Source organism: Emys orbicularis (assembly GCF_028017835.1).
Source record: "Emys orbicularis isolate rEmyOrb1 chromosome 21 unlocalized genomic scaffold, rEmyOrb1.hap1 SUPER_21_unloc_2, whole genome shotgun sequence".
NCBI classification, from domain to species: Eukaryota; Metazoa; Chordata; order Testudines; family Emydidae; genus Emys; species Emys orbicularis.
In genome coordinates, this window is record NW_027045156.1 from 460041 (window position 1) to 480593 (window position 20553).

At 63.8% G+C, this 20553-nt stretch overlaps 2 protein-coding genes across 2 annotated transcripts; one reads left to right on the top strand and one right to left on the bottom strand.

Annotated features, from left to right (window-relative positions):
* The first annotated feature begins 1193 nt into the window (after positions 1–1193).
* ZWINT (ZW10 interacting kinetochore protein) lies at positions 1194–8614 on the top strand. Its single transcript, XM_065423065.1, has 10 exons — positions 1194–1219; positions 5108–5207; positions 5444–5564; positions 5710–5876; positions 6162–6218; positions 6407–6558; positions 6669–6861; positions 7912–8036; positions 8114–8273; positions 8552–8614. Exons 1-10 carry the CDS (start codon positions 1194–1196, stop codon positions 8612–8614), a joined length of 1164 nt encoding a protein of 387 aa, XP_065279137.1.
* Positions 8615–13915: 5301 nt separating this feature from the next.
* On the bottom strand, positions 13916–19970 carry LOC135895031 (metabotropic glutamate receptor 6-like). Its single transcript, XM_065423076.1, has 9 exons — positions 19497–19970; positions 18954–19170; positions 18238–18373; positions 18008–18162; positions 17353–17493; positions 16482–16682; positions 16104–16243; positions 14415–15350; positions 13916–14149 (listed from the first exon to the last, which is right to left on the bottom strand). The coding sequence occupies exons 1-9, from the start codon at positions 19968–19970 to the stop codon at positions 13916–13918; spliced, it is 2634 nt and encodes an 877-aa protein (XP_065279148.1).
* Between the last annotated feature and the right edge of the window lie 583 nt (positions 19971–20553).

Consider the following 20553-nt stretch of genomic DNA (forward strand, 5'->3'; position numbering starts at 1 on the left):
GGGTTCTCAAGAGGGGGGGGGGCTGCAGGACTCCTGGGTTCTCGGGGGGGGGAGGGGGGAGCCAGGACTCCTGGGTTCTCGGGGGGGGGGCTGCTTGTCCCCCTCTTACTGGAATCGCCTCCAGGCGGGGGGGTCCCAGCTGCTGGCGCTCAGGGCTCGGCCCTTGCGGCTCTCAGGCGTCCAGGCCATGGCGGCTCCTCCCCCACCCGCACCTGGGGGCAGGTGCTTTATAGCCGGGGGCGGGGCCAACACCTGCGGCTCACCTGGATCCCGCCCCGCCCCGCCCCTCCCCGTGGGCTGAGGAGAGGGACTGGGAGCCAGGACTCCTGGGTTATCTCCGGGCCGGGAGCGGGTTTGGGATTAGGACCCAGGCGTCCTGACTCCCTCCCCCCACCCGCTGCGCACAGAGAATTTGGAGCCTCCCAACCCGGCCAGTAGCTTCCCCTGCCCCTCCCCCCCAGCCTCCTGCCTCTCCTAAGATGGCGGCCTCAGGATCCTGCCCTATGCCAACATGGCGGCCCCCATGGTTCCAAGATGGCCGCCCCCACCTGAACACCCCCCTTCTCGTGGTTCCTAGATGGCTGCCCCCTGCTACCTCCGTTTCAAGATGGCCGCCCCCATTTCTTCCGGCTCCAACATGGCGGCCACTCTCCAGGGGGCCGCCTTGTCGCCGGCTCCTTGGGAGTCCCGGGCGGGGCCTTCCCTGAGGGAACTCGCCTGCTGATTGGTGCCTTCGGAGGCTCGGGCGGGGCCTTCCCTGAGGGAACTCGCCTGCTGATTGGCGCCTTCGGAGGTCTGGGCGGGGACTCCCGTGAGGGAACTCGCCTGCTGATTGGCGCCTTCGGAGGCCCGGGCGGGGCCTTCCCTGAGGGAACTCGCCTGCTGATTGGCGCCTTCGGAGGCCCGGGCGGGGCCTTCCCTGAGGGAACTCGCCTGCTGATTGGCGCCTTCGGAGGTCTGGGCGGGGACTCCCGTGAGGGAACTCGCCTGCTGATTGGCTCCTTCGGAGGCCCGGGCGGGGCCTTCCCTGAGGGAACTCGCCTGCTGATTGGCGCCTTTGGAGGTCTGGGCGGGGACTCCCCTGAGGGAACTCGCCTGCTGATTGGCTCTTTCGGTGGCCGGGGCGGGGCCAACAGCGTTGAAGGAAAAGGCGCGAGCGCGGGTGGCGGCTGGAACAACAAATCGGTGGCGGGATGGCAGCGGCTGGGCAGGCCCGGGAGTGAGTAGTTGGGGGGCCTGGGCTCCCCGTCTATGGGGCGGGGCGATGGTGTGTCCCGCGGGGGGCCCCCTCTCAATAGGGGGGCGATGGTGTGTCCCGGGGGGGCTGGGGTCCCCCTCAATAGGGGGGTGTCCCGCGGAGGGGGTGGTTGGGGTTCTGTGTACGGCGCTCGGCGAGGGACACGGGTCCGAGGCAGGCCCCTGAGGACACCGCGTCGCCTGGGCGCCCGCCGGGCCCGTCCCGTCCCGATCGCATCGACCCTGCCCTGACTCCGGCAATTTCGACCATCCTTGACCCTGGAGCGCCTCGAAGATCAGCCTCGAGTCTTGGACCGCGACCCTGCGTGGCGCCGCGGCCGGGCTGGCTGCCCTGCCCGTTCTGCGCCGGTGGCTCCAGGTCGACGGCGTTGCCGTGCTCCATCCGAGAGGCGATCGTGTAACCGAGGCTGGGTTGTCGTCTGCTGGCGCGGATTGGAGTCTCCCAGTTGAGCAGCAACGTCAACGTCGGAAGCGTTGCCATGCCGCGAGCCTCCGAACTGAGCAACTGTGGGCGTGAACCTACCACGGGAGGAGACGGCGGGGTGTCTGGGAGCTCCTCGCACTCCTCCGCTCGGTCCTCCAGCATCGCCTCTGCTTGGGTCCAGCTGTTCTCCGTTCGTGGGCTGATCTTGCCCAAATATTTGGCCATCTAGCCGGTGGAGATTTGGTCCTCTGTGGTGGAGGATAAGTAGATCTGGGTGCCATCTCTAGACATGGAAAATTAGATATTTATCTGTAAATGGCGGTAAACGTTGGTTGTGCCTGCACGCACCCAAACTGACACTAAATATTTCCACCGATGAGTGTCGAAATTTACGGAGAGGCAAAAAATGCCCATTGAGAACTTGTTAGAGACCATTGTTAAATTGTTCTTGGCTGAGACGCCCATCAAGCCACGTGGCTGCGAAAATTTAAATGGGTGAAAATACCAATTAGATGCGTCAACCCTCCCAAATTTTGTGTGACTGTGAAAACATAATTAGATAAAACTTGCAGAATAAAGCTTAAAAATGAACATTACTATCCATAAAAGAATGAATTTGGCCAAGCCTAGTTAGCTGCGTGTCGTTAGGGCTTGAGTCCGAGTCGTCTGACAGGTGTTTGATAGGAGTGGACAGAGATTTGATCCTTTAATGGGACTCCACTCATGAGGGGTCTAGTGGTGGAAGTGAAGATGCCCATCCTAATGTCACTCTAAAAATGACTCCAACCATTTCAGAACGTTCTCCTGGACCCTGCAGCCTTTCCTGGCCGAGACAGCGAGATCACAGTTGACAGGAACACGGCACAGAGCATGAGAGAATGGAGATTTCTCCTTCATCCATTGATAGATCATCCATTAGCATCACTGAAGTGGTTCCGGTTCCACATTTGAATCCAGATGTTGATGGATCTAGATGAGCTTGGAGTTGCACTTTGTGGGGACTAATATTGTCCGGTTGTTGGCTAGACCCGCTGGAGACCATTGCAGGCCTGAAGGAGATGGAGACACTTCTGTTGACCTTACACCATTGACCAGATCTTGGAAAACTTGTCCTGATGTTGAAACTAATCTGTGCTCAAATCGCTTTATGCTGAGTCGTCTGACTGGTTTAGAGGATGACTTACGCTGTGCCACTTGAATTACTAACAACAGTTTGGAGTGGTCTGCCCCATGCATGGCTACAGTGACTTGTCGAACTCGCTGCCAATCAACAATGCAGTCAATAAGATGCTGTTGTTTGGACCTTGGGCTTGCCTGTGACATTTTTGTTTTGTCAGATAGGTGGAAAAAGCCGTTTGCAATTGCTAATTTCCCCTTGAACTCTGCTACTTAGTGTGTGCGACCATTGCTATTCTCTTTCTGAGTCCCATTGTGTCCAATGGCGTTCCGCCAGATTACCCCATTACTTCCAACCTTTGCGTTAAAAGTCCATGATGATTAGCTTATCTGACGTTGACATGATGAGTTTGTCAAAGTCACTATAATTTTTTTTCCACGTCATCTGCATTTCTCATGGTAGGGATGTACGTGCTGCTCATGGTAATGTACTTACATTTCAAAGGCAACCATAGACCCATAAGATGGTCACTTCTGCCTTTAGGTAGACTTTCAAGCTTGGGAACAATGCAGTTGCTGATTTCAAAGCCAACACCTGCTTGTCATGGCGCTGAGGCTGGACGACCTCACCAGGAGAGCATGTACCCCACTCCGATCTCTGTGAATCGCCCATCATCAGTAAATCTGGTGTCACGGAGAACGCCAATGTCCATTTTTAGCCACAGCCGCACCCGCGAGATGTCGGTGTCCTCTTTGGTCACAAAGGGCGGTGACAAAATGGTGCTAAAGATGCTGTTATGCAATTATTGAGGAATAAACTTATAAATAATGAAATAGGCTTGGTAATTAGTTTGAGATTTAAGCTTTCAAGCTCTTCTTCAGGCTCTATTGTCTCTTTCCCACCAACAGAAGTTGGTCCAATATCAGATATTTTCTCATCCATCTTCTCTCTGTTTAAGTATGTTACCTAACGTTCTAAGACTTAGTTGTGTGTATTGGGGGAGAAACAAGGACACCACAAATTAACAAAATTGCCCCCCAATTTTGGTGCACGTAACCCTGAGGTTCGCCATGTTAACCTGTTGGAAACACTGGGGGAATGTCCAGCCTCGAATAGCTGGTGGTAGCAATTGGGGTCCCCCAATTACAGTTACCTGGAACACCCCGCGTGGACCGGGCCCGGCGAGCAAATTAAACATGGCTGCCAGCCACAAATGGGTGGATAGGAGAAAGGGTATTAAAGTAAGGTGAATGTCTGACGTCTAGTGGGCACATTGGGGTGGCAGATACCCGCTTATGGGGCGTCCTCCACTAAACTCTTCTTGTCTCTTCATCAGAAGGTCTCTGTCAGAAGTAGGCACGATGTGGGGTTGGCTTGTCCATATCTTTTTTTCGAAAACTGCAATTTTCCTAGTCAGTATTTAAATCCTCAATAAAGTTCTCATATCTCGATGTCTGGCTCCCCGATCTCATCCTGAATTCCTTCGCCAGCTACGCGTGGTTAAGACGGCAGGGCTAGTCCCTTGTGCCCTCTAAATCCATCCAAGGCCACGCTCCCATCCCTGGATTTCAATGGGAAGCAGGGCCAGTTCTGACTGCCGTGTCTTGAGTCCGGACTCCTTTGTGGTGGCCTGAACTTCTTAAGGAGAATCCGCCGGGTGACTGTTGGCCACTGTATATAGACGGGGCAGGTCCCAGACTTCCTCAGTGCTCGTGATTCTCTCGGAGCTGGGGTACGATGTAGGGAGTGGATATGTGGGATGGCCGGAGCAGTTTATTGCCCCGGGTAGCTTATTGGGGCCAGAGTTGGCCGCTTCATTGGAGGTTTTCTTGCTGTGGGCGCGTGAGTCACCCTCCAGGGATGGGGGGAGAACCCAGGAGATCTGGGGCGGGAGAAGAGAGAGGGGCCCTTTAGGGGGCCAGTGTCTCCATGGTGGAAGCTGGCGTAGAGCAAAGATGACTCCCCTGGTTCTTCATCTCATGGGTGGAAAGGGCTCGGCTGTGGGACTGGGGCTCTGTAGGGGGAGATTTGGCCAGAGTGTTGCCTCTAGGGCAGAGATCAAGGCCTGGGGGAGTCCAAGCAAGGAGATGAGGTTGGTGGTGCAGTAGGCGTTGAAGCCTCCGGGGTGTTATCCCCACCCCAGAATCAGCTGCCACGGGAATCCTTCCATCCGCGGTGGCTCAGAAAGGAGCACGAGGGCCGGGAATCTTGGGCTTCTGCCATCGTACGAGCGAATTAGGGGCTGGGGCTCCTCGCAGGCTGGGCCTATCGCTCCCTGGCCGTGACCCTCTCCCTGCCCCTCCCCACAGGCTCCTGGCCCAGCTGGATGAGGCGCTGGCTTTCGAGGGGCCGACCCGAGAGGAGCTGGAGGCAGAGCTGCCAGCCAAAGTCCTGGTGGAGCATGCTGTGGTGAGTGATGGGGCAGCGGGCCTCTGCCTTTAGGGGGCACCAGCTCTGATCCAGCCCCAGGGGTGGGGACTGGCTGGCCCAGGCAAGTGGGGAATGGAACACGGGGCCTGTCCCCCCTAGGAGGCGCTGGCTCTCATCCTGACCAGGGCGTGGGACTGGCTGACTCAGGGTGGGCAATGGGGCCTTTCCCCTCCAGGGGGCGCCGGCTGTAATTTCCCCCTACCATGGCTCCCTAGGACACACGGAAGAAGCAGAAGTGGATGTGCAGCCAGCTCCACGTGGTCAAATTCCTGCTGGAATTCTTGGACCAGAGGGACTCCGCCCCCTTTGACCAGAAGACCACAGAGGCAGCCGTCCGTGAGTAGCCCGGACTCCTGGGTTTTCACCCCAGCTCTGGGAGGGGAGTGGAGGCTAGAGTGGGTTAGAGCCATGGTGGCTCACAGCTAGGACTCATCAGTTTGATGCACTGCCTCTTTCCCTCCTGCCACCCTCCCCGGCCCAGGGAGCGAAATGGTGCAAGCCAAGCAGCAGTGGAAGGAGCTGAAGGCTGGCTACCAGCAGCGGGTGGAAGCCATCGAGGGGGCAGTGCCCTGTGTGCTGGCCCAGCTGGAGAAGGGCCAGCACCTGGCGCAGCGGCTGAAGGAGGCTCTGGTGCAATACGAGGCCCAGGTATGGTCCTGTCCTGGGCGTGTGTGAATGTGGGGATCCCACTGTTGCCACCAGCTGCCCCAGGAGCTCCAGGGATTCCACTTCTGCCACCAGGTCCCCTTGGTCCTTGGGGGAGGGGCCCTGTGGTTTCCATCCCACTACTGCCACCAGCTCCCCAGGGATCCTACCACTGCCACCAACTCCCCTGGGGGGAGGGGCCCTGCAGTTTCCATCCCACTGCTGCCACTAGCTGCCTAGGCGGTCACAGGGACCCCAGCGTTGCCACCAGCTCCCCTCTCCCCACAGAGACATGAGGCTGAGAAGAAGGCAAGGGACGCCCGGGAGAGACGGCAGAAGGAGCAGGTACTGACCCAGGGGTCTGTGGGGGGACCTTTTGGAGCCAATCAGTGGGGGGAGAGGACAAGTGGGGGGTGGTTGGGACTATTCTAGGAAGGGCTGGTGGGTTGATTGTGGGAGGAGCAGTGGGACTGGTCAGAGCAGCAGCTGCCCCATTTCACTGTCCCGTTCTCCCCCCCCCCCCCCCAATCCAGCAGCAGCTGGAGGAGCGGCAGCAGCAGGTGGAGGAGCAGGCGGCTTTGCTGCGGAGCCGGCTGGAGGCTCAGCGCCAGGAACTGCACCGGCTGCAGGGGGAGCTCCAGAGCCAGGAGTGTGTTGCCAGCGGCTGGAGGGAGAAGGTGGAGAGGTGAGAACCCAGGAGTCCTGGCTCCCAGCCCCCTCTGCTTTAATCATTAGACCTCCCCCCCCTGCATGGAGTCGGGGATGGAACCCAGGCGACCTGCTCTCTCCCCCCAGGAGTTCAGCCCTCTGCCAGCTCTTGGAGACCCTCCAAGGGGTCCGGCTGGTCTCTGCCTCTGCTGATGAAATCGACATGGAGCTGACGCCCGGCCCCCAGCTGATGACCCCTGACCCCCAGGCAGCGACCCCCGACCCCCAGCCGCTGAGGCTCACCTTGTGCTGGGCGGAGGATGGGAGCGTCAGGGTGCGGGTGAGTAATGGCCTGGGGGCAGGGGGGCCAGGCTGGCTGGGTCTGACCCAAGGAGCGTTGTGGGGGGCCAGGCTGGCTGGGTGGGACCCGGAGGGGATGGGGGGGGGGCAGGCTGGCTGGGTGGGACCCAGGGAGGGTTGTGGGGGGCCAGGCTGGCTGGGTCTGACCCAGGAAGGGTTCAGGGGGGCAGGCTGGCTGGGTGGGACCCGGGGAGGGTTGGGGGGGGGCCAGGCTGGCTGGGTCTGACCCAGGAAGGGTTCAGGGGGGCAGGCTGGCTGGGTGGGACCCGGGGAGGGTTGGGGGGGGGCATGGCTGGCTGGGTGGGACCCGGGGAGGGTTGGGGGGGGCAGGCTGGCTGGGTGGGACCCGGGGAGGGTTGTGGGGGGCCAGGCTGGCTGGGTGGGACCCGGGGAGGGTTGGGGGGGGGCAGGCTGGCTGGGTGGGACCCGGGGAGGGTTGGGGGGGGGCACGGCTGGCTGGGTGGGACCCGGGGAGGGTTGGGGGGGGGCACGGCTGGCTGGGTGGGACCCGGGGAGGGTTGGGGGGGGGCACGGCTGGCTGGGTGGGACCCGGGGAGGGTTGGGGGGGGGCAGGCTGGCTGGGTGGGACCCGGGGAGGGTTGTGGGGGGCCAGGCTGGCTGGGTGGGACCCAGGGAGGGTTGTGGGGGGCCAGGCTGGCTGGGTCTGACCCAAGAAGGGTTCAGGGGGGCAGGCTGGCTGGGTGGGACCCGGAGAGGATTGGGGGGGGGGGGCAGGCTGGCTGGGTGGGACCCGGGGAGGGTTCAGGGGGGCAGGCTGGCTGGGTGGGACCCAGGGAGGGTTGTGGGGGGCCAGGCTGGCTGGGTCTGACCCAGGAAGGGTTCAGGGGGGCAGGCTGGCTGGGTCTGACCCAGGAAGGGTTCAGGGGGGCAGGCTGGCTGGGTGGGACCCGGAGAGGATTGGGGGGGCAGGCTGGCTGGGTGGGACCCGGGGAGGGTTGGGGGGAGGGGGGGCAGGCTGGCTGGGTCTGACCCGGAGGTCGGTGTGTCTGTCTCTCTCTCTGCCCCACAGAGCCCCAGTCCCCTCTTCCCAGCCCCCGCGCCCGGCGCTGACGTCCGGGGCACCATCCTAGAGCTGCAGCACAGCTACAGCCGGCTGGCCCCACTGCTGACTGAGATCCAGGCCCTGCAGACCAGGTCTGTCCCCCGCCCCACCCCACCAGCCCCCACCTTGTAGGGGGCAGCACTGAGTCCCCCTCCCTCCCGCCCTGCAGGTTCCCCATCGACTGGCAGCCCCAGGAGCGCCGGCTCCGCTTCCTGCAGCCCTCCGCCGTCTGGACGCTGGCGGTGGAGCCGGGATACCTGGGGAGTGGGGGCGTCCGACTGCTGGCGGTGCAAGGGCAGCATGGCCCTGGGGACCCTGGGGCCTGGAAGGTGAGTGGATGGGGAGAGATCTGGGAGACCGCCAGAGGCTGCGGGTCCGGAGTGAGGGGCACCGGCAGAGCTGGGGGGAGCCCAGGGCTGGGCTAGCAGGGGGCTGCGGGTCAGGAGTGAGGGGCACCGGCAGAGCTGGGGGGGAACCCAGGACAGGATTCCTGGATTCTATCCTTTGCTCGCTGCCCCTCCCTCTTTCTGTGCCTCAGTTTCCCCATCTGTTGACCCAGCCTCCCCCCTTCAAGTCCTCTAACCTGCCTCTCTCTCTCCCCTCCCAGCCCCCCCAGGAAACGCCATCCCTGCGTGACTGGCTGGAATACCTGAGCACTCTGGACATTTGAGCACCCCTCTGGGCCCCAGAGCCCCTTGTGGGGGGGGAGGCTGGGGGGGGTTAAGCTGCCCTGTAATAAACACACCTTTGTAAAGTGTTGTGATCACCCTCATTGGGGGGAGCCCTAGATGATGGGCACCAGATGGGTTCCACAAGCAGCCCACGATCCACCCATGGGAGACGGATACTGACCCTTCCCCCCACCCTACAGCCCCGGTGCCCCCCGTCCGGATCGGGACTGGCGTCCCCTAGAGGGGAAAGGCCCCGGGCCCCCATCCCCACCCCCTTTGCTTTGTCCGGGAGCCTGTCCATATGTAGTTCCCCATCTGGCCACAAGGTGGGGCTCTTGCCCTATTCAGTTTTACTTGCTAATGGGGCGTGGGGTGGGGTGCATGTGCGTGTGTGTCTGTGAGCTCCCTGCCCCTTCTCAGATGGGAGGAGCCCAGGCCTGCCCCCCCAGCTGGGATCATCCCCCCACCTCAACCAGGCGTGGCTGAGAACCCCAAGGGGGATGGGGCCTGGGATGGTGGGGGGCAGATGGAACTAGAGGAGTGGGGCAGGTTGATTTGAGATTGGGTGGGGTGGATGAGGTATGGGGGGTGGAAGGATGGGGGTGAGGATTGGGGGGTGGGGATAGGTTGGGGGGCAGTGCTGGAGAGAGAGGGGGCTGGGTGGGAGCATGGGGGGGGTGGAGGACTGGCTGCAGGGCGAAGGGGGGTTGGGCGGGGTGGGGGTGGAGACTTGGGGGGTCTCTGTGAATTGGTGCCCTAGAGCTGAAGTTGACCAGCCCCCATGGACCCCACCACTGCTGCTGGACTCACCCCCAGTGACCCCTCCCCTGCTCCACCGTGCCCTTTCCCAGCCTCCCCCTGGGTTTTTCTCTTGCACCGATGAATATTTCAGGGGCTCGGGCTCTGTTCTCTGCCCCTCTAAATAAGCCACGGCCCCCGTGGCTCCTGGGACTGGTGTGGGGGGGGAGAGGTTGGGGGGGATGTTGCTGCCTGCAATTTCCAAGTGGTAAGTCTGTCCCTATCTACGGGTCGGGAGTCGGGGTATCTGGCCCAGGTAAGCCGTCCTTGTGGCGTTATGTGCGGCTGTTCCCCAGCTTTCCCGCCCCAGAGGTGGCTGCATCTCAGCGCTTGTTGAGCCCCTTCCCTACATACTCCACTAAACCCTTGGCTGACGCTTTCCTATTGTTGCTATAACTCGAGAGCATCAGCAGTGCTGGAGTTGTGGGGTTTCGATGGTCTGAGGCCGAGGATGGATACGCTGCCCCCCACGTGCCCTGCTGCAGCCCATCCTCCCAGCCTGGGCCGTGCCGGCGCGGAGCCCACATTGGGACCGGGGGGGGGGGGGGGGGGAGGAGATAATGCAGTTTGCCTGCGGGGCCCATCTACTCCTGGCCGCTGTGTCTGGTGGGTTGAGTGCATCCACGCCTGGGAGGGACTGGACTCGCCTTCGCTTCTGCTTCAGGGACGCTTTTGTGCGGCTCAGGCAGAGAACCGCGAGACGCCAGTGATGGGGAAACAAGAGCTGGGGGAGGAAAAGGAGAGAAGGAAGAAAGCAAGTGAGGGGGACAGAAGGAGGGAGGAAAGGAAGGTAAAGGAAAGAAATGATAGAAAAGGCAAGACAAAAGAAAAAAGGGAGTCAAGCAGGAAGAGAAGTGAGTGACGGAAGGAAGAGGAGAAAAAGTGAGCGATACAAAAATGAAGAGATGTGAGTGGTACAGAGATAAGAAGTGAGCGACAGAAGAAGCGAGTAATAGAAGAAGGGAGTGGGAGAAGCCAGCGGGAAAAGAAAGGAAGGAAGCGAGCGATGGGAGGAGAGGAGTGAGGAAGCGAGCGAGAGGAGGAAGGAAGCGAGCAATGGGAGGAGAAGAGTGAGGAAGAAGCAAGCGGGAGGAGGAAGGAAGCGAGCAATGGGAGGAGAGGGATGAGGAAGAAGCGAGTGGGAGGAGGAATAAAGCAAGCAATGGAAGGAGAAGGGTGAGGAAGAAGTGAGCGGGAGAAGGAAGGAAGCGAGCGATAGGAGGGTGAGGAAGAAGCGATGAGAGGAGGAAGGAAGCGAGCAATGGGAGGAGGAGGGCGAGGAAGAAGCGAGCGGGAAAAGGAAGGAAGCGAGTGATGGGAGAAGGGTGAGGAAGAAGTGAGCGGGAGGAGGAAGGAAGCGAGTGATGGGAGGAGGGTGAGGAAGAAGTGAGCGGCAGAAGGTAGGAAGCGAGCAATGGGAGGAGGAGGGTGAGGAAGAAGCGAGCAGGGGAAGGAAGGAAACGAGCGATGGGAGGAGAAGGGTGAGGAAGAAGCGAGCGGGAGGAGGAAGGGAGCGAGCGATGGGAGGAGAGGAATGAGGAAGAAGCGAGCAGGAGGAGGAATAAAGCAAGTGATGGAAGGAGAGGGGTGAGGAAGAAGCGAGCGGGAGGAGGAAGGAAGCGAGTGATGGGAGGAGAGGGGTGAGGAAGAAACGAGCGGGGAAAAGGAAGGAAGCAAGCGATGGGAGAAGGGGGTGAGGAAGAAGCGAGCGGGAGGAGGAAGGAAGCGAGTGATGGGAGGAGGGTGAGGAAGAAGTGAGCGGCAGAAGGTAGGAAGCGAGCGATGGGAAGAGGAGGGTGAGGAAGAAGCAAGCAGGGGAAGGAAGGAAACGAGCGATGGGAGGAGAAGGGTGAGGAAGAAGCGAGCGGGAGGAGGAAGGAAGCGAGCGATGGGAGGAGAGGGATGAGGAAGAAGCGAGCGGGAGGAGGAATAAAGCAAGTGATGGAAGGAGGGGGTGAGGAAGAAGCGAGCGGGAAAAGGAAGGAAGCGAGCGATGGGAAGAGGGGGTGAGGAAGAAGTGAACGGGAGGAGGAAGGAAGCGAGTGATGGGAGGAGGGTGAGGAAGAAGTGAGCGGCAGAAGGTAGGAAGCGAGTGATGGGAGGAGGGTGAGGAAGAAGTGAGCGGCAGAAGGTAGGAAGCGAGCGATGGGAGGAGGAGGGTGAGGAAGAAGCGAGCAGGGGAAGGAAGGAAGCGAGCGATGGGAGGAGAAGGGTGAGGAAGAAGTGAGCGGGAGAAGGAAGGAAGCGAGCGATAGGAGGGTGAGGAAGAAGCGAGAGGAGGAAGGAAGCGAGCGATGGGAGGAGAAGGGTGAGGAAGAAGCGAGCGGGAGGAGGAACAAAGTGAGCGATAGGAGGAGGGTGAGAAAGAAGCGAGCGGGAGGAGGAACAAAGCGAGCGATAGGAGGAGGGTGAGGAAGAAGCGAGCGGGAGGAGGAAACGAGCGATGGGAGGAAAAGGGTGAGGAAGAAGTGAGCGGGAGGAGGAAGGAAGCGAGCGATGGGAGGAGAAGGGTGAGGAAGAAGCGAGCGGGAGGAGGAAGGAAGCGAGCGATGGGAGGAGAAGGGTGAGGAAGAAGCGAGCGGGAGGAGGAAGGAAGTGAGCGATGGGTGGAGAGGGATGAGGAGGAAGCGAGCGGGAGGAGGAAGGAAGCGAGCGATGGGAGGAGGGCGAGGAAGGAAGCGAGTGATGGGAGGAAAGGGGTGAGGAAGAAGCGAGCGGGAGGAGGAAGGAAGCGAGCGGTGGGAGGAGAGGAAGGAGGAAGAAGTGAGCGGGAGAAGGAAGGAAGCGAGCGATGGGAGGAAAGGGGTGAGGAAGAAGCGAGCGGGAGGAGGAAGGAAGTGAGCGATGGGAGGAAAGGGGTGAGGAAGAAGCGAGCGGGAGGAGGAAGGAAGCGAGCGATGGGAGGAGAGGGTGGAGGAAGAAGCGAGCGGGAGAAGGAAGGAAGCGAGCGATGGGAGGAGGGCGAGGAAGGAAGCGAGCGATGGGAGGAAAGGGGTGAGGAAGAAGTGAGCGGCAGAAGGTAGGAAGCGAGCGATGGGAGGAGGAGGGTGAGGAAGAAGTGAGCGGGGAAGGAAGGAAGCTAGTGATGGGGGGAGGAGGAGGGGGAGGAAGAAGTGAGCGGGGGAAGGAAGGAAGCGAGCGATAGGAGGGCGAGGAAGAAGTGAGCGGGAGACGGAAGGAAGCGAGCGATGGGAGGAGAGGGGTGAGGAAGAAGCGAGCAGGAGAAGGAAGGAAGCGAGCGATAGGAGGAGGGCGAGGAAGAAGCGAGCGGGAGAAGGAAGAAGCGAGCAATAGGAGGGCGAGGAAGAAGTGAGCGGGAGAAGGAAGCGAGTGAAGGAATATACCCTGTGGGGAGAGGACGGGAGGGGCCCAGCCGGGGCTGAGGAACTAGAGTAGAAAAAGCTCTGGGGTCCTGGCCTGCTCCCGTAACGGACCAGCCCGACTCGTTAGCCAGTGCTGGGGGTGGGGGGGAAGCTGGGCAGAGAACCCAGGAGTCCTGGCTCCCAGCCCCTGTAAATAAATCAAGGCAGCACTGTAGAAAAACACAGGTTTATTCTGCTCCTGCCCCCCCCCCCCCGTTCCCCCTCCCAGCCCCCCCATGGCTCTACAGCCCCCCTCACGTTATGTTGGTCTGGGGGTCGGCTCTGGGTACCCCACGTTCCTGGCTCCGGGTACCCCACGTTCCTCAGCATGGGGGGCCCTGGCAATGACAGAGAAGAGAGCGTTAGAGTCATTGGAACACTAGGCAGCCAGCCAGGACCCGGACGCCTGGGTTCGCTTCCCGGTTGTGGGAGGGGAGGGCGGTCTAGTGATTACAGTGGATGGGGGGCTGGCAGGAGCCAGGACTCCTGGGTTCTCTCCCCAGCCCTGGGAGGGGAAGTGGAGGTCAGGTTTGCTCTACTGGACGGGGGGGACAGACAAGAGACCACCTGGTGGGGGCGGGAAGGGAGACAGAGCTGGGGAGAGAACCCAGGAGTCCTGGCTCCCAGCCCCCTCACTCTAACCATTAGGTCACACTCCATTTTTGTGCCTGTGATACCATCCACCCTCGCACGTTTGTTGCACAAGCCTCACGACCCACGTGCGCTCCTCTGAGCCTTTGCACGCTTGCCCCACAATGGATGAGGTCCGGGTGCCCCAGCCAGCCCCCTCGCACGCTCCGAGGCCTGGCCGTGCAGCAGGCTGCACTGGGGGTGAGCTGGGGGTGCTGGCTGGGGCCAGGGCAGGCTCATTGCACGCTCAGCACGCCCTGGCCTCAGCCCCCTGCACCCGTCGCACGAGCAGCACGACTGACCGCTTCTCCAGGGGCCACAGATGCTGCACAAAGGAGGGTTTAGAGGTTAGAGCAGGGGGGCTGGGAGCCAGGACTCCTGGGTTCTCTCCCCGGCTCTGGGAGGGGAGTGGGGTCTAGAGGGTTAGAGCAGTGGGGGCTGGGAGCCAGGACTCCTGGGTTCTCTCCCTGGCTGTGGCAGCGTGGGCGGGAGGCGATACCCATGTACCCGCTATTTGCTGGCCGGGGCCGCATCAGCCCCATTCTGGCGCTCGCTGCCCTTTTGCGAGAGGCGGGTGGAGGCGCTGACGGCCGTGGCCGCCGCCTTGAAGCTCCGCTTGCGCTTGGCCACGTTCTGCTCGGGGTGGAAGATGATGACGTAGACCTTGGGCACGTAGAGCATCCCCAGGGAAACTGAGGCACTGAGGCTCATGGACACCGTCAGCGTCGTCGTCTGGATGTAGATCTGCGGGGGGGGGGGGGGGGGGGCAGAGAACGGGGGGTTCAGGGCGGCTGGCGCAGAGCTTGTCCCCTCCAGCGGGGGCCGCTGGGAGCCAGGATGCCTGGGTTCTCTCCCCTCCCTGTCTCCAATTCCAGCCCCTGGGCTCCCTCCGCTCTCCCGGACTCCTGGGTCCCCTCCCCTCTCTCCCTCTCTCCAATTCCAGCCCCTCGGCTCCCCGGCCTCCTGGGTCCTCCAGCCCCCGTGCTCCCCCGCCCCGGGGCCCGCAGACCTTCTCGGCGGACTGGGCGGTGCCGAAGAAGATGGGCACGAAGGCCAGCCAGACGATGCAGGTGGTGTACATGGTGAAGCCGATGGGCTTGGCCTCGTTGAAGGTCTCGGGCACGCCGCGGGCCTTGACGGCGTAGACGGTGCAGGTGACCATGAGCAGCAGGCTGTAGCCCAGGCAGCAGATGAGCGACAGGTCGGACATGTCGCACTTGAGCACCCCCCGGGCCGCCTCGGGGTTGGGCACCCGCTGCTCCTCGTAGTCGATGACGCTGTGGGGCGGCAGGGCCCCCAGCCAGGCCAGCGTCCCCACCAGCTGCACGGCGCTCAGGCTGAAGGTGATGGCCAGCTGCGAGGTGGGGCTGATGAACCGGGGCGGCGTCACTGCCTTCTTGCCCTGCTCGAAGATGCGGTAGATGCGGTTGGTCTTGGTGAGCAGGGCCGAGTAGCTGAGGGCCATGCCCAGCCCGAGGAAGAGGCGCCGGGCGGCACACACCACCACGCCCGGCTCGGCGATCATCAGGAAGGTGATGGCGTAGATGAGGAAGATGCCGGTCAGCAACACGTAGCTCAGCTCCCGCCCCGAGGCCCGGACGATGGGCGTGTCGTTGTGGCGCACGAAGGTGACCACCACGAAGGTGGTGCCCAGGATGCCACCCATGGCCAGGCAGATGGGCAGCACGGCCCAGGGCGAGCTCCACTCCAGCTTGACGATGGGCGTGGGCCGGCAGGCCGTGCGGTTGGGGCTGGGGCGCATGTCGAAGGGGCAGGTCTCGCAGGTGAACTCATCCAGCTGGTACTGGTACCCGTCGCAGAGCTCGCAGTGCCAGCAGCAGGACACGCCCTTCACCATCTTCTTCCGCTCGCCCGGCCCGCAGGGCAGGCTGCAGACGGACGAGGGGATGTCCTGCTGGCCCCCGGACCACTGCATCTCCTCGATCTGCCAAGGGAGAGCGCGGGCAGCAGCTGGCTCTGGGGAGGGGGGCTGGGGAACGGCCACACATGACGCCACCCGGGGATGCCTTGCCTGAGGCTGAGATGCAGCCACCTCCTGGGAGGTGGGGGGACGCTGGGGAACAGCTGCACATAACGCCGCATAGGCATGCTATGCCCAGGACTGAAATGCCGCCACCTCTGCGGCAGGGCAGTTGGGGAATAGCCGCACATAACGCTGCAGAGGGACAGCTTGCCCAGGGCCCAGATGCAGCCAGTTCTGGGGTGGGTCAGCTGGGGAACAGCCGCACATAACATTGCACTGGGATGACTCCCCTGCTGCTGAGATGCAGCCAGCTCTGGGGCAGGGCTGCAGAGGAATAGCCACCCATAACGCCACAGAGGGACGGCTTGCCCAGGGCTGAGATGCATCCAGGGGCGGCTCTAGCTTTTTTGCCGCCCCAAGCACGGCAGGCAGGCTGCCTTCGGCGGCCTGCCTGCGGGAGGTCCCCGGTCCTGCGGATTCGGCGTACCCACCGCCGAATTGCTGCCAAATCCGCAGGACCGGTGGACCTCCCGCAGGCATGCCGCCGAAGGCTGCCTGACTGCCGCCCTCGCAGGGACCAGCAGGCTGGCCCCCGTGGCTTGCCACCCCAGGCACGTGCTTGGAGCGCTGGTGCCTGGAGCCGCCGCTGGATGCAGCCACCTCTGGGGCGGGGCGGCTGGGGAACACGCACACACGGCGCCCCCTCGCACTCACGTTCAGGCGCAGGTATTCGGTCCATTGCCCGATGGCTTTGTACCCGGGCACTGTGGTGTTGGTGAGCTGGTACTGGAAGATATCGTAGCGCCCGGGGGCATCTCCGTTCTCGTTGAACATGACGGGGGTCCCAGCGCTGCCTGTGGGGTGTGAATAAGGGGGGCTGAAGGCAGCTCGATCAGTGCCCCTCACTCCTGACCCATAGCCCTTGCTAGCCCAGCCCTGGGCTCCCCCCCACCAGTGCCCATCACTCCCGACCCGCAGCCCCTGCTAGCCTGGCCCTGTGCCCCCAGCTCTGCCGGTGCCCCTCACTCCCGCCCCGCAGCCAGCCCTGACCCCCCCCACCAGTGCCCCTCCCTGCCGCCCCGCAGCCCGCACCGTTGAAGGTGACCCCGCGGATGTAGTGCAGCAGGGTGCGCCCGTCCACGGGGTCCATGCGCTCGCAGAGCCCGGGGGCGCCGGGGCACAGGTCCAGGTGCATGTCATGCAGGGCGTGGGCCATGGCGTAGACGGCGTCAATCACAAACTGCACCTTCCCCTCCTGCTCGTAGGTGGAGTCCCGCCCGATGCGCTCCTCGCCTGGGAGAGACGGGCTCAGGGGGCGGGGAATGGGGCAGGGGCCTGTCCCCTCTAGGGGGCGCCGGCTCCCATCGGCCCCAGGGCGGGGACTGGCTGGCTCGGGGGGCGGGGAATGGGGCAGGGGCCTGTCCCCTCTAGGGGGCGCCGGCTCCCATCGGCCCCAGGGCGGGGACTGGCTGGCTCGGGGGGCGGGGAATGGGGCAGGGGCCTGTCCCCTCTAGGGGGCGCCGGCTCCCATCGGCCCCAGGGCGGGGACTGGCTGGCTCGGGGGGCGGGGAATGGGGCAGGGGCCTGTCCCCTCTAGGGGGGCGCCGGCTCCCATCGGCCCCAGGGCGGGGACTGGCTGGCTCGGGGGGCGGGGAATGGGGCAGGGGCCTGTCCCCTCTAGGGGCTGCTGGCCCCGATCCCCATCTCATTCTCAGCGGGCAGATAGCTGAGATTTGGGGTGTCCGGGCAGCATCCGCCCACCGTGGTGGGATCAGCTCCTAGCCCCCCAACCCCCTGGACTCCCCTAAGAGCTGGCTGATAACATCCCACGTGGGGGATTAGCTGGAGAGGGGGGACCAGGGGGTCAGTGTCTCCATCTTCCCCACGGGGGATTGGCCCCGCCCCAAACCCCAACCTCGTCCATCCCTGAGAGATCAGCCCCCCAGGCCCAGCCCCCTGGTACCGGTGCACTTCCGAACGGCCTCCTCCGGCTGCGCCCCCGGGCGGGTGAGTTTACATTTAAAATCGTCCTCCCAGAACTCCGCGAACCAGATATTGCGGCGATTGTTCTCCAGGGAGCGTGAGGTGAAATACTGATCGAAGCCTGCGGCGGGGAGACGGGGGGGGGGGGTCAGTGGGGGGCGCCATGGGGTAGGGGCTGGGCAGGGGGCGCTCTCCCCTGGCAGGCAGGGCCGGGTGCTAGGGGGTGGGGAGCACGGGGTTCAGTGGGGGGACTGGAGGATGTGCTGCTGTGGGCAGCGGGGGGCCCGGCGGGGAGATTGGGGGGTGCAGTGCTGCGGGCAGTGGGGGGATTGGGGGGCGCGGTGCTGCAGGCAGCGGGGGGCCTGGTGGGAGGATTGGGGGTGCGGTGCTGCGGGCAGCAGGGGGACTGGGGGCACGGTGCTGTGGGCAGTGGGGGGATTCGGGGGTGCGGTGCTGCAGGCAGCGGGGGGACTGGGGGCATGGTGCTGTGGGCAGTGGGGGGATTCGGGGGTGCGGTGCTGCAGGCAGCGGGGGGACTGGGGGCATGGTGCTGTGGGCAGCGGGGAGTCCGGTGGGGGGATTGGGGGGTGCGGTGCTGCGGGCAGCGGGGGGCCTGGCGGGGGGATCCCCGTTACCGTCGATGGAGGCCCGCTTGGGCAGGATGGTGACGGCTCCTTCGGCTACTTCCTCCTGCCGCAGGATAGGCGAGATCTTGGAGCCCCAGCTGTCCGAGCCGACCCACAGGAAGTGCCCCGTCAGGTTGGCGCGACGCGCGGCCTCCAGCACCCGCCTGCAGGGGGCGACAGCGAGCGGGTGAGTCCTGAATTCCTGGGGGGCTGGCCGGGGGGGGGAGCCCCACACTCACTTGATGTCATCCTCGTTGGCGAAGATGATGATGCCGCGGGCGTTGGGCGTCTCCATCAGCCGCTTGATCAGCTTGTCGAACTCGCCGGCCCTGGGCTCCCGCGGGATCTTCATGGACTGAGCGATGCAGACACCGCCTGCAGGGGGCGACAGGGAGCCCCCGTCATGAGGAGCGGTGCCCCTCACTCCCGACCCGCAGCCCCTGCTAACCCGGACCTGCCCCCCCCCCCCAGCTCTGCCGGTGCCCCTCACTCCCGACCCGCAGCCCCCGCTAGCCCGGCCCTGCCTCCCCCCCAGCTCTGCTAGTGCCCCTCACTCCCGACCCACAGCCCCTGCTAGCCCGGCCCTGCCCCCCCCCACTCTGCCGGTGCCCCTCACTCCCGACACACAGCATCCCGCTAGCCCAGCCCTGTCCCCCCATAGCCCTGCCTCCCCCAAGCCCTGCTGGTGCCCCTCACTCCCGACCCGCAGCCCCCGCTAGCCCGGCTCTGCCCCCCCAAGCCCTGCCCCCCCAGCTCTGCCGGTGCCCCTCACTCCCGACACACAGCCTCCCGTTAGCCCAGCCGTGCCCCCCCATAGCCCTGCCTCCCCCAAGCCCTGCTGGTGCCCCTCACTCCCGACCCGCAGCCCCCGCTAGCCCAGCTCTGCCCCCCCCAAGCCCTGCCCCCCCCCCCCAGCTCTGCTCGTGCCCCTCACTCCCGACCCACAGCCCCTCACCGGCCTCCCGGGAGATCTGGACGAAGGCCTCCACCCCACTTTCGCCGTAGTTGCCCTCGGAGGCCAGCGTGGAGACGTAGTTCCAGCCCAGCGCCTTCACCACGTCCAGCATGGCCTGGGCCTGGTACGAGTCAGGCGGCACCACCCGGGAGAAGTAGTCGTAGCGATTGTTGTCGCTGAGCTCGGGGGCGGTGGAGGCATAGCTGATCTGGGGGATCTGGGGGGCAGAAGGGCAGGAGATGGACAGGGGGCGCCAAGGGGGCATCTGGCCCCTGCACAGACCCAGGGCACCCAGGAGCTTCCGGACTCATCAGCGGAGACCCGTTAGCCAGGGTGGAAGGAGATTGGTGGTAGAACTGGGGTAGAACCCAGGAGTCCTGGCTCCCAGCCCCCTCCCCCCGCTCTAACCACCAGCCCCCACTCCCCTCCTGGAGCTGGGGGAGAACCACTGTGACTGGGGTACATCTGGGATATCAGTCTGATTTTATCCATCCCCCCACGTCCAGGAGACCCCTCCCCCAGCTCCCCACCCCGGCCACTCACGGCGAAGAGCCGGAGGACGTTGGCCACCATGATGGAGACGGAGCTGGCGGAGGCGCCGACCACGGCCACGACCCGCTCGGGCCGGGTGAGGAGTGGGGGCCGGCCGTCGGCGCAGCGCACGTCTGACGTGTCCTTCTGGATCAGGGCCTGGACGAAGGTCAGCGACTGCTCCAGGGCGTAGGTGTCCCGGGAGCAGGTGTCCAGGATGCGGGCGCCCAGGGTGAGGTTGGGGAGCAGCTGGGGGTCGGCGTTGATCTGGTCCAGGGCGTAGAGCATGGCCTCCATGCGGTGGATCCCCTTCTCCTTCTTCACCTCGCCGCACGGCACCCCGGCCGGGCCCCGGGCGTGAACCGGGAACAGGCCCCCCAGCGTCACGTCCCCCTCAATCCGGATGGAGAAGGGCTGGGTTCCTTGCTGGGCCCCAGCCCCACAGCCCCACAGCAGCAGCAGCAGGGGGGGCCATGGCTGCCCCATGGCTGGGGTGGCCCCGAGTGTTTCACGGCCTGGAGGGGGAAGGAGGGCGGGGAAATGGGGCTAGCCGCCGGCTGGATGGGCCCCGGGAGCCAGGGGCTGGTTCACTCAGGCACCGTCCCTGGGACACCTTGTTGTTCCGGGTCCCCCGGCACGTGGCCAGCGCCGCCCCCCATATGCCCCCGACCACTGGCCAGAGCGAGACCCTCCCCGCCATGGCCCTGGAGAGATGGAGGCTGTGAGGAGGGGCAGCTGGGCTGGCCTGGAGTGTAGCTATCGATCCTCACACCCACCATCTGTCCCTCCGCCCCTCCATCCATCCATTCCACTACCCGTCCATCCATCCATCCATCCATTCCACTATCCATCCATCCATCCATCCATCCATTGCCAGACACCCCATCCATCCTCACACCCACCATCCCCCCATGCACCCCTCCATCCCTCCCCGCTCACACGCCCGGCGGCTGTGGGGTGAGTTTCTCCCCATCTCACCGTCCCACTGTCCATCCGTCGATTGATCTGTCCACCCCCTTTGTTCTTTCCCACCCCTCCCCCCTGTGCCCGTTCCTTGTCAACAGCTCCC

Bases quoted from the DNA above. Each gene is read 5' to 3' on its own strand.
- ZWINT (XM_065423065.1), top strand. From the start codon at position 1,194: ATGGCAGCGGCTGGGCAGGCCCGGGA. The intron at 8,037-8,113 runs GTCTGTCCCCCG...CCCGCCCTGCAG, and splicing joins ATCCAGGCCCTGCAGACCAG to GTTCCCCATCGACTGGCAGC. The intron at 8,274-8,551 runs GTGAGTGGATGG...CTCCCCTCCCAG, and splicing joins GGGACCCTGGGGCCTGGAAG to CCCCCCCAGGAAACGCCATC.
- LOC135895031 (XM_065423076.1), bottom strand. From the start codon at position 19,970: ATGGGGCAGCCATGGCCCCCCCTGCTGCTGCTGCTGTGGGGCTGTGGG. The intron at 17,494-18,007 runs GTAACGGGGATC...TCCCCGCCGCAG, and splicing joins CAAGCGGGCCTCCATCGACG to GCTTCGATCAGTATTTCACC. The intron at 16,683-17,352 runs GTACCAGGGGGC...CGTCTCTCCCAG, and splicing joins GGCCGTTCGGAAGTGCACCG to GCGAGGAGCGCATCGGGCGG.